Source organism: Cydia amplana, chromosome 11 (genome assembly GCF_948474715.1).
Source record: "Cydia amplana chromosome 11, ilCydAmpl1.1, whole genome shotgun sequence".
Lineage (NCBI taxonomy): Eukaryota > Metazoa > Arthropoda > Insecta > Lepidoptera > Tortricidae > Cydia > Cydia amplana.
This window is the reverse complement of record NC_086079.1, coordinates 8,450,592-8,462,961: the sequence shown is the minus strand read 5'-3', so window position 1 is coordinate 8,462,961 and position 12,370 is coordinate 8,450,592. Positions and strand designations below refer to the sequence as shown.

Below are 12,370 nucleotides of genomic sequence, written 5' to 3'. Positions count from 1 at the left end.
CGCCTACATTTTTCAAATTTGCCCCCTTTTTCTACTGTCAAGATCTGGTTGACCAAGTATATGCTCAGTCTAGAGGATGTCTTGTCTGTGGACGCACCAAGGCAAGGTCTCGGTGCGGTGCGATAGTGTGTTACGACGCTTATATTAGCTCGTCGATTCTGTCTTTCAGAATCTTTCCACGTTTTTATAAGTAGTTGGAACACACTTCACATTAAATTGACAGCTGTCATAGTACAGTGGGCAAACAAAAGCAATACATTCGATTTTAGTTCTTATAATCGGGGCAAAAGAAAGGCTGTGAAGAAAGGCATTCAAAAAATTCAACTTTGGACAGGTATACTCCCGTAGTATGCTGATCTAAAGTTTATAGTGTATTGATTTTAAGCTTATTAGGTTAATGTTAAGTAAACTAGTATTAAATAACAGTACAAAATATTCTAAATAGCTAATTCTACTTATATCTTTGCTATTGCTATTGCTAAGAGCAAGCTATTGAAATGTGTAATTTCATTAAGCTTTGTTTGTTAGTTTTCACAGGTTAGTATTAGTATCAATTAAACACTATAACATATGTATTTCTAAATAATATTCACTTATATTATTAATAAATGTTGTTAAATTTTACATTTACGAAACGTATTACATAAATTTGTATCACTTTACTATGCTCAATAATATTACAATACATATTTTTGTATAGTCACTACACAATGTTAGAGAATAGTGACAAAAACTACCAATTAATGCAAATCCTTATGATAACAATGAAATTAGTATTGATAATTGCGTACACCACTGTTTGTATTATTTACCGCCTACTACATGAGTAAAAAAGTATTTTGCTAGGGGTGATATCAAATTGAGTTTTGTTCTTTCAGCTGTGTATGGAGTATCTTGCTCTAGAGTGTTAGAGCTGAGTGATAGATTCATAGATATCAGCAATGAAGGCATATGGTTTGTCAAGTTCTATGCACCATGGTGTGCACACTGCCGTCGCATTGAGCCTATCTGGGCCCACGTCGCGCAGTCACTCTACAACAGCCAGATTAAAGTTGCTAAGGTTGACTGCACAAGGTTCCCTGCAGTTGCAACACATTTCAAAGTTCGAGCCTATCCTACCATATTGTTGTAAGTGCACTTATTTAACAGTCGTAGAATGTATGGGACCCCTTAAATTCTACGACTTGTCTCTTTCCGCACACACTCTAATTTGGCTTCCTTCTTTCAAGGGTTCCAGCTTTATAGTCAGATGGGGTCACCTGAGTATAAAGTCAGGAAGGGGGGGTCGCCACTGATTTCCTAGACCCAATCAGGAAATGTTTAAAGCAGCATACACCCCTAGATGTATATTAGAAGTCTTTTTTATATTCACAGCATTAAAGGCTCCCAACACCATGAGTACAATGGCGAGCGGATGAAAGAGGACATGGTGAACTATGCGGTGCGCATGTCCCAGCCTGCGGTACAGAGGTTGACACAAGCTGACAGCTTGGGATATCTTAAGGAGGCTCATCCAGTGTTCTTCGGGTTTGTTGGGAAACAGCAGGGACCATTATGGGTAATTAAAATGATTAAAAAGATCTTTCATATTATTTAATGTAAAATAGAAAATAGCATGACAGACTGGAAATCAAATCCCTCTTCTCTCCTGTCTCAAAATTTCACTGTGCAAAGTTAAAACTTGATTTATGTCCCACTCTCTCGAGGCCAATGTAGACCCCCTAAGTCTGCCAGGATTCAAATTCCTGAATCTGCATCACTTATAAAGATTTAAAAACCATCGAATTTAAACAGTTGTGAAGCAATTTAAGCATACCGCATACAAGCATTAAGCTAATTTAATCGTAACAGCTTAATAGCGATTGCCTAAAAAACGTGAGTCAAACTGTATTTAATTAATTTTAAACCATGTTTTTTTTTCAAGGAAATGTTTATTAGGCACGCCGATAAGTACCAACCCCATAGTTGGTTTTATGCCATGTCCCATGAGACGGTCAAGAATGATATCAACCCACCGAATGACTCTGCAGTGTTCTGTTACAAAGAAGATGAAGCATATTTCTTTGATGGTAAGCAAATGTAATATTCTCTGAATTTTTTTAGTCTGATAACGTTTTAAAAAACATTTGACCTACATTTTCTGTGTCAATTAATTGTAACAATACCCAACATCTATTTTATATGACTTGGTCATAAAAATTTAATAGTTATTAAATAAATCAACTTTCAAAAGTTCCGTATTCTAATTATTTTGTATTCCATTCTCTTCTCAGGTCATCATGTGATAGAGGACACAGAAGCCTTAAACACTACCCTAGACAAATGGATCAACTCAGAAAGATTTGGTTTCTTTCCTAAAATCACTAGATCCAACATTCATCACCTCATGGACACGGAGAAATACATAGTGATTGCCGTGGTTTCTGAGAATAAGCTGAGTGAGATAAGTCAAACTGAAAGGGACTTTAAAGACATGGTTGAAGATATTATTAAGTAAGTAAGGGTATGTTTGCATTTATGTAGGGTAATGTTTTGGTGTCAGGGAGTCGAGTTGAATATATAAATAAGGTTCAAATTCGCTTGTCTAATAGGTACCACAACTATATGATTTGTGTCAGACACCAAGATCGTTGGTCCACCTCAAGATAGAGCTATCTACAATGTGTTTATTAGTCTGTTCTCAGGCACCGCCCATTAGGCCATTCGTCATATTATTAAGCCCGTCTCCATATTGCGCGGCAAACCATCGAACATTGGCTGGCGCGGCAGCCGCGCGCAATGGATACCGGGCGCATCGAGTTCGCTCGCGCGGCAGCCCGGTATCCATTGCGCGCGGCTGCCGCGCGAGCCAATGTTCGATGGTTTGCCGCGCGATATGGACACGGGGCTTGTTAACCCAACGAATTTTGCATCCGGTAAGGTAAGTAATATAATGTAAATATTGTTACAGGAAAAAGAAGAAGACACTCCATGCTCGTTTCCAATTCGGCTGGATGGGGTCCCTCGAGCTAGCCAACTCCATCGCCATGTCTGAGCTGACCGCGCCGCACCTGCTGGTGCTCAACTCCACCACCAGCCACCACCACATGCCCGACGACGACCCCGTGCTCATGACGCCGGAGGCCGTGCTCGTGTTCCTCGACCAGATACACAACCAGCTGGCGCCGGTACGTGTATATGCATGCATGTCGGAGCTTGCACACACAGATTCCTTGCATTCGTAGCACCAAGCCCAATGGAAATAGAGCCTTACATAGGTGCGATGGGATCGAAACGGGTTGTGCGCCCTACTCCAGTGTAATGAAGCCTTAATTTTAGGATCAGCCAAATCAATGCACTTTTGACGAGTGCTCGGCAAACGAACGATGAGACACACACGACGAGGAGTGGATATCAAATTGTCTTTGTTACTGTACGGTTATTGTAAGCTATGTGAGGTGTGCATTAACCTTTTCCACGCCGTGTCAAACACAAAAGCTGTCTCTCAGACGCCACGTCACCGTAGTGTCAAAACTGAAATTGAACTTTATGCATAATGCACCTAGGTCTATCTTGCTCTGTGGTCTATGACCGATTAATACGTCTTTGGCGTTGGACCTGCGGTGCGTATATATCGGTCATTGGCGTCCAAAAGGTTAAAGAGTAAAGGCTCTCTTGGCGTCTACTCTTAGCTTAATTGTACTATTTTGTATTAGCGCGGTTTTACCATCGCCCACACTGTTGACATCGGTGGACCTTATGCCTTTTGTAATAAGGTCCACGGGGTCCACCTATGTACAGTTAAGAGTGATGCTGTTTGTACTGCTTGACCCAAGTTAGATTAAATCTTTGTAACGTAGGTTTAACCCTTTAAACGCCAGAGTCTGATATATAAGACATTACATATCCAGCTCATTTCGCCACAGTTTGATAAATAAGACAAAGATCTGATTTGGTTTTTACAGCACATTTATAACTCCCGTAACTATGCCAACCTTACTCTGCGTGGTACAATTACTGTCGGTGGCGACACGAGCACGCTCGGTCAAAAATTGCTGGCGGTTAAAAGGTTAATATTGAACCCAAATTAAATGTGTCAGACTTACGGGGGCAACGGGTGGTGGGTGCGCGTGTACCGCGCGCTGTTCGAGGCGCGCAGCACGCTGTCCAGCATGTGGCGCGGCAACCCCGTGCTGACGACGCTCGTGTTCGGCCTGCCGCTCGGCTTCCTGTCCCTCATCTGCTACTCGGTGTGCTGCGCCGACATATTAGACGCCGACGAGGAGGAGCTCACAGGTAGGTTTGCCGACTTTTCTAGTACCCTAACCCAGATCACAGAATAAATAATAGTACTAAGTACAGAAGACTCACTCTCTAACAAAACGCGTCTGTTACGATCAGCACAGATATGGCCGCTAGGTGGCGACAGCGCCACGCGCGGCTTATGGCTTTCTCCAAAATTGGGGCCGAACGGATGTACTTTTAGCTACCTGTAGCAAAGCGACGAAATCGCGAAGTGAGACACGCCTGCCCAGATGTAATTTATATAACCTAGCTTTTGATTCTGAACAGAAAAGGAATAGAATGGCATAAGAAGATGGGGTTGCGAAATGCGTCGTAGCTATAGTGTGTGTTTTAGTTTTTAAAATATGTTGTATAATATGTAGGTATGCTAGTTTTTAAGGTATTTATCAATGGGTCAATAGTTGCCTGAAAATAAATATTTTCATTTCACAAAAAAAAAAATTAGTTCAAATGAACGATTTTGTCTTTGACTGTGGGTAGGTACATGTTTTTTTTTACAAAATATGTAAAGATCGGTTTTCCTAGGATAGCGGTGCCGTCATATAGCGGCCGTCTCCATACTAAATAATACGGCTAAATATGGATGTCGTAGTATTTGTATGGAGACGGCCGCTATATGACGGCACCGCTTTCGGAGGAAACCAAAGCTTAAGCGGAAGGTCTCCTAACATCATTTTCGTGTAGCAGTATGCCATCGGGTAGCTGCGCTCAGTGATGTATTCCGATATTTCCCCACTGTGCACCGGGAACAGATGGGAATAGGCGCTACATATAAATCATTCCTATTTGTTCCCGCATCGTGTATGGCGGCGGTCAGGTGGGGCGGGAACAAATGGTAATACAGTGCCACATTTAAAAATCCACCTTTTCTAACAATCATGTAGGTAAATAATAACTAATGATGTGTATATTTATTGTTTTTATATTTTTGTTTCAGAAACTCATGAAAAAAAGGATTAAGTATTTGCTGCTTTTAATATCCGAATCTAGGACCTATTTATTTATTTGCCGGAGATTGTTGTTTTGTTATAACCAGCCATTTCCTGGCGATAACGATAATACCTACCGTCAAAATCTCGTTTATATAGGGAACGTGCACGTTGGGGGTGCCATCTTGTGGCCTAAATCAGAAACTTAACTTTAACTTTGCGCCAATAATCAATGCTGCCCCCTACAGTTCATGCACGTTCCCTATCCATCACTTCATAGTAAAATAAGGCAACTAAGTCAGTAAAAATAAAATGATGTAGTTTCACGGCGTAATACTTACTGAGTTTTCGTTGTACCAAAGTATTTTTAATGATAGATTTATACATGTGTTGTATTGTAAATGAGTATTGAATATTTATTTATCTTGTGGCTATGTTTTTGATGTGTATTAAGTTTTATTTAGACATGTAAGAGTATTTTACGCAATCATGTATGATTTTTACAAGTTTTTTTTTACTTCACCTGACTTAATCCAGTATTTTGGTGACAAGTTAATTTTATATACTCGGTCAACCAGATCTTGACAGTAGAAAAAGGCGGCAAATTTGAAAAATGTAGGCGCGAAGGGATAGCGGCCCATAGAAAATTGAATTTCGCGCCTTTTTTTACTGACAAGATTTGGTTGACCAGCTATAGTAGCAACTATCTCGTCTTATGATGCAGTTGAGACCAGATAAGGCCAGAGCAACTCTTTATTAAGATAAGCCAAACATAAACACCTAGTTTTGTATCCTTATGGTGCTCCCACACTGGCAGTTATATAACGTTATGTAACATAGTGTGACAGGGACACCATGATAGTATTGATAGTGTTATAATGTTGTCCCAGTCAACTGCTAGCGTAGGAACACCACTAGACTCATCCGGATGGGTAGTCCAAGTAACAGTGAAACAAAGGCTTATAAAATAATAGAATAAGAATATTTTTTTTAAGTATCGAAAAATGGTTTTCATTACTTATTCACAAAAACTCGTTTTTCTACAATCCGAAATGTAATTGTCTTTAACTATTTGTATTGTATATGTAGATAATTTTAATTAAATATGCGTCATTTTAGAAAGAAATATTTTGTTATGTAGGTATTTGTCCATAAGAATTATTCATGTTGCCAATTACATATTAAATTTGAAGGCATTGAGCGGTATTCAAATAGAGACCTCATAAATATAATAATTATGCTAATTGTATGTAAGTAAAACTAGCTCATCTTTTTTTCTTTACCTAGTCGTGAAATTTTCTTTTTAAAGAACAGATTATGATTTCAAATAAAATGTGTCTTTGCATCAAGTAAATTATTATAAAATCCATCCAAAATGGTTCACCATCAGTGTTTTTTTCAGAACATAGTAGTCAACAAGTAGGTTTAAAAGCGTGACTTGCACTTGACAAGATATATGTATTATGAGTCAGCATAATTAGCCAAGTGCCATAAAATCGTTGGTAAGTTTTGCAGCGTAAAAAAATAAAATTAACACTACTCCAAAAGGGACCGTTTTAATATCAATAGTACGAGGGGCGTTCAAAATATTCTCGGTATTGATATCTTACGACCTCTTCTAAAATTTCTTTCGTTACTGGCCGCTAAGGTTTATTCATTGACATTAAAAAAAAGTATAATTCGAACCGAGATGGTCTTTTGTTTTTCTGCAATTGCTGAACAAACATGAACATCATGTGCGAATTGACAATGTTAACTAAATTAGAACATCGATGCGTGATAAAATTCTTGACAAAACAGGGTAAAAATCAAAAAACCATAAAAGAGGAAATGGATTGTGTTTACCGTGAGTCTGCTCCTTCTTTATCTACCATTCAAAAGTGGTCAAGCGAGTTTAAACGCGGAAGGGAGAGTATTGAAGATGACCCTAGACCTGGCCGGCCTGTAGTAGCTACTTCACAAGAAAATATTGATAAAGTGGAAAAACTTATATTGGAAGATGGTCGAGTGAAGGTAAAATCTATAGCACAAGTAACCAATCTCTCTATTGGTACCGTACATGATATTATACATGACCATCTTAATATGTCAAAAGTAAGTGCAAGGTGGGTTCCGCGAATGCTGACTCGGCTTCAAAAAGACATGCGTGTAGCTTGTTGTTCCGATTTTATTGACCTGTGCGGTGAAAATCCTGATGAGGTGCTGCAAAGAATAGTTACTGGAGATGAAACCTGGGTTCATCATTATGACCCAGAGAGTAAACAAGAGTCCATGCAGTGGCACATTAAGGGTTCAGCTCATCCCAAGAAGTTCAAGGTCATCCCTTCAGCTGGCAAGGTCATGGCCACGATATTTTGGGATTGTGAAGGAGTATTACTAATCGATTATAAAGAAAAAGGTGTAAATATCACAGGACAGTACTACGCTAACATTCTACGTCAATTAAAGGATGTAATTAAAGAAAAGAGGCGAGGAAAGTTAACCAAAGGTATTCTGCTTCTGCATGACAACGCCCCCGTCCATACTGCTCATATTGCCAAGGCAGCTATTGTTGAATGTGGGTTTAAAACTGTTACTCACCCACCGTATAGTCCGGACTTAGCCCTCAGCGACTTCTTTTTGCTCCCCAATCTTAAAAAGGATCTGCGTGGAAATAAATTTTCTGACGATGAAGCATTGAAGGCGGCAGTGGAGGCGCATTTTTACACGAAAGATAAAAAATATTTTTACGAGGGATTAAAAAAAATAATTGATCGATCTTTTAAGTGTATGAACATAGGGGGGGAGTATATTGAAAAATAAAAATATCAAACTTTTCGTACTTGTTTGTTTTCATTCTCATACCGAGAATATTTTGAACACCCCTCGTAGGTATGGTGACAGTCTTGAAACATGAAGGTATATAATTAACACAAAATTAACACCTAATGTTCCAATGACTTCTGGTAAAAAAAATGTTTTTACTTAACCCATTAAACGCATAAATTATGCAAAATTGAACCCTATTGAACTTTAAAATAATGTTGAAAATCAGGTGGAAATATATTCCCTCTGCCTTATAAAGCTGACCATTAACTAGACCTTATAGCGGTTATCAATGTTATCACACTGGATGCGATTCGTACGTCGCTCTGATGTGCGAGCGGGATAGTCGCTGTAATACGCGCTTAGCGTCGTCCCGCTCAAACATCGGAGACATCGGAGCGACGTGCGAATCGCATCCAGTGTGATAACCGCCTATCTCGTTACAATAAGGTTGCAGAATGGGCAGTGTTGACGATGATAGGTTTGTGATTGTGACTTGAATCATTACCACAGAATAAATAATAGTACTAAGTACAGAAGACTCACTCTCTAACAAAACGCGTCTGTTACGATCAGCACAGATATGGCCGCTAGGTGGCGACAGCGCCACGCGCGGCTTATGGCTTTCCCCAAAATTGGGGCCGAACGGATGTACTTTTAGCTACCTGTAGCAAAGCGACGAAATCGCGGAGTGAGCCACGCCTGTCATTACTATCATTAGGTTAGTTTAGTTTGTGACCGGAGGGCGGCCCTACCGGGACCACTTTGTTCGCTCATCCATCTAGTTGCCTTTCTATCGTTCGAATATGAAAAAGCGATAGAAAGGCGTATAAAGAAATTTGGATGGCTCCTATCCTAGGTTGACTAGGTTTTCTGTAAGATATATTGAGAACCATATATGTATTGATAGTTTTTATTTATACTTAGTTGTTATTTTATTTCACCATTCCTATTTTTGGCAATAAACTAAATCTTTTTATACATATAATTTTATTTGCGATCTTAATGTAGTGAAATATAAGTAAGAATACCCTGTGTTAATATCGAACAACCATTAGGTATATTGAGTCTAGGCCTTATTTGCATTTATTATTAAGTGTGATGTGTTTCAACGTATTTATTTGTATTAAAACAAAAAAACTTTATTCAAACTGTAATTAATAAAGAAATCTTTACAAATATAATTGTTTTACTTATAAAATTAGATCTTGGTAGGTTTCGTAATAACTTACAATTGCGACATTTCATTTAGATATACAGCCATTTCAATTTGCTGGGTTCTTAATTTTAATGTGTTGTACCATTGGACATACTCATCAGTAAGTTGATATAGATGTTCATTGTGTCTTCTTGGTTTGTTATTTCTAGTGTAATGTGTATTGTATTGAATATTTGCAGAGTTACATTGAGATTTTTTTAAATCATATGATGCTGTATTATATCCATTGTCATCACTTTCTTCAGAAGAAACATATTGTTCATTTTTGGTATAAGATTTTCTATGTGAATTCTGTCTTGAAGGTACATATCTATCACTTTTGGGGCATGTTTTACTTTGTGAGCTTTCGAATTGTATTTCTTCTGAATATACACGTTTTGGGTATGATTTTCTTTGTGAGTTTTCTAATTTTTTGTTTCTATTATTTGTGCCATTTGATAACCTTCTAGTTATTTCCGATTTAGGTTCATTATAATCTTGAGTGATTTCTTCTGAAGAAGTTGCCTCAAATTCCAATTCTGTCTTTACATGATTGTCTTGAAGACAGCTATTTTGTTTTCTATGTTGTTTATATTTTGCTATTGAGATTTTCTCAGCAAGACATTGGTATTTGTTGGTATCTTCAATACATTCTTCTTCATTATTTTGAAAGGAATCTAACAAGTCTGTAAATGTTGAAATTGTATCTTTTGTTTCCAAGAATGATGAGCATAGCATATCAAATGTTTCTATGGCATTATCATTACATGTTGTTTCACCTACTAATGTATTCCATATTTCACATATTTCCTTATGGGGTGTTTCATCATCATCTATGTTCAACAAGCTCATGGTGTGTTCTAACGGTATGAATATGGGTGTCTTAGAATCATCTTCATTATATTTAAACTCTTCATCATTCCAAAAGTTCCTTATGTCTAATTGGAAATGCATAGATTTCAATAACTCTTTGAATTTTGTTTCCTCTTGGTGACTGATAATAGTGACAGCTACACCATAAGCTCCAAATCTCCCAGCTCTGCCTATCCTGTGTAAGTATGTCTGCCAATCATGAGGCATCTCAAAGTTAACAACTAGGTCTACATGAGAAGAGTCGAGGCCCCTGGCTGCTAGATCTGTTGCTATCAGTATCCTGCATTTATATTCCTGTAAAGTTTTTAATGCTTCTAAACGGTCCAACTGCTCCTGTTGGCCATACAGCTTCTCTGCAGGCCACTTGGCCTTCTTCAACATTTTGTATACATCTGTTACTCTAGCTTGGTAGTTGCAGAAGATCAGACATTGTTTAAACTCTCGCTTTGATAGTATGTTATGGAGTTCTTCAAATCTATGTTGTGTTTGTTTAATAATATTTGAATTATGTTTGACTGCGGTCACTTTCTGTGAAATTCCCAATAGGACACTATTACTGTCTGGGCAAACATGCTGAGAAACCTGGACGTATTCATTAATGAAAGCTTTAGACTCTTCTGGGAATGTAGCACTGCTGAAAATAATTTGCTTCTGTAGTGGTAAAGCAGAAAATATATATTCAATGTCTGCCCTGAAACTTTTTTCCATTAGTTTGTCTGCTTCATCCAAAACTAAAAGTCTGACTGTGGATACATTAATGTGGTTATCTCTGATGAGGTGATGCAGTCTTCCGGGGCTGCCAACTACTATGTGAACTTTCTTTTTGAATTTCGTGATGTCTTCCTTCACTGGTAGGCCACCCATAACAACTTCAATTGTGAGACCTTTAAGACAAACATAAATTAAAAAAAAAAACATTATTATGGATTCTAGTTGTGGATGTTACTTCTTGAAGTATCTATTTTTCTACAGACAGGAATTTTGGCCAAGCTATTGGCTCTACTTACTAGATTTCTAGGAATCCAGAAGATAGTTGTGGACAATCTATATTGAATGACAGCAAATAATTCTATTTCTTAATATAATTTATGTTCATTTAATACTAATTTGAGATCTTCTGAATTGAAAATTTGTACTTGATAATACATAACATGATGAAACAAAAATATGGAAACTTCACTTGTATAACTAAAATTCATATAATATATTTTATCACATGATCCACCATATCCCAAATTACCTAACTCATGATACCTGTAGGTACCTAAAGTACTAATACTTCACCTGTGTATTGTCCTCCAATTTGCTTAATCACATCACAAATTTGGGCAGCTATTTCTCTAGTTGGTGCCAGAATTACTGCTTGCAGCCCATTATTTACATTTATTTTTTCCAGAGCTATTACTGTAAATACAGCAGTTTTTCCTGTTCCTGATTTAGCTTCTAATAATAAATCTGAAAATAATAAGGTTACTTGTTAGAAAAACTTGCAAAAGTTTAACCGCATATAAATGAAAAAAACAAAGGTATTTTTGAGTGAAATCCTGTCTAAGATCTACTTACCAAATCCACATTTCCCTAAAGGTATGCCATGCAACTGAATTGGAGAAGGCTTATGAAAACCGGAGTTTTTTAAACCTTCCAAAGTAGTGTTACTCAAAAGCATTGTTTCGAATGTTATGTCCTGAGCTATTTTCACATCCTGCGTTCTCTGTCCTTGATATACATTGTGACCCAGCACCATCCTGGATAGTTCACCTGGAATGTGGTTATATTATTTATTATAATCACTTTAATATATTATATTCGATCCGCCGGAATGAGAAAAAGAACCGCCGTTGTTCTAATGATGTTCTAATGTCATTCATATCATGTCAGAAGTGTCAAAATGACAGTGACTACAAATTGTTGCCACAGTTAAATTTACTAAAGTGTTCTGTGTTAAGGCTGTTGTACACTATCAAGTTAACGTCACCAAGCTTGTGTAATTTGCATGAATCTAGTATAACTGGATTGGGCATGAGTGGTGGGGATAACTGACAGAACGGGATAGTCTTATGTATCTTTCAGTAGGAGTAGCAGCGAAAGAGCTATTATTGTTTGTCCTTGTCACAGTCTCACATCTTGTTTTATTCCCCATCGTAAATAGACCACCGTGATTGGTCGAATTCATTTGTTGCCCACCATAACAAATAAATTCGACCAATCATAGCGGCGCAATGCGACGCTATGATTGGTCGAATTTATATGTTTTGTCCCTCACGGAGGCACGCGTAGACCA

General features: G+C 37.8%; 2 protein-coding genes across 2 annotated transcripts; one reads left to right on the top strand and one right to left on the bottom strand.

Annotated features, from left to right (window-relative positions):
- Positions 1–372: 372 nt before the first annotated feature.
- On the top strand, positions 373–5,333 carry LOC134652430 (protein disulfide-isomerase TMX3). The gene is made up of 8 exons (XM_063507618.1): positions 373–537; positions 879–1,128; positions 1,375–1,558; positions 1,925–2,069; positions 2,274–2,493; positions 2,951–3,167; positions 4,080–4,275; positions 5,222–5,333. Exons 1-8 carry the CDS (start codon positions 498–500, stop codon positions 5,242–5,244), a joined length of 1,275 nt encoding a protein of 424 aa, XP_063363688.1. The 5' UTR covers positions 373–497; the 3' UTR covers positions 5,245–5,333.
- Positions 5,334–9,200: 3,867 nt separating this feature from the next.
- Positions 9,201–11,841, bottom strand: LOC134652428 (uncharacterized). The gene is made up of 3 exons (XM_063507616.1): positions 11,653–11,841; positions 11,374–11,544; positions 9,201–10,973 (listed from the first exon to the last, which is right to left on the bottom strand). Exons 1-3 carry the CDS (start codon positions 11,831–11,833, stop codon positions 9,247–9,249), a joined length of 2,079 nt encoding a protein of 692 aa, XP_063363686.1. The 5' UTR covers positions 11,834–11,841; the 3' UTR covers positions 9,201–9,246.
- Between the last annotated feature and the right edge of the window lie 529 nt (positions 11,842–12,370).

What these genes read in the sequence shown, in the direction of transcription:
- LOC134652430 (XM_063507618.1), top strand. Translation starts at nt 498, where the DNA reads ATGTGTAATTTCATTAAGCTTTGTTTGTTAGTTTTCACAG. An exon ending in AACAGCAGGGACCATTATGG is followed by an intron (nt 1,559 to 1,924) that starts GTAATTAAAATG and finishes TTTTTTTTCAAG; the next exon opens with GAAATGTTTATTAGGCACGC. An exon ending in TACACAACCAGCTGGCGCCG is followed by an intron (nt 3,168 to 4,079) that starts GTACGTGTATAT and finishes TAAATGTGTCAG; the next exon opens with ACTTACGGGGGCAACGGGTG.
- LOC134652428 (XM_063507616.1), bottom strand. Translation starts at nt 11,833, where the DNA reads ATGGTGCTGGGTCACAATGTATATCAAGGACAGAGAACGCAGGATGTG. An exon ending in TTTAGGGAAATGTGGATTTG is followed by an intron (nt 11,545 to 11,652) that starts GTAAGTAGATCT and finishes TATTATTTTCAG; the next exon opens with ATTTATTATTAGAAGCTAAA. An exon ending in AATTGGAGGACAATACACAG is followed by an intron (nt 10,974 to 11,373) that starts GTGAAGTATTAG and finishes TTTGTCTTAAAG; the next exon opens with GTCTCACAATTGAAGTTGTT.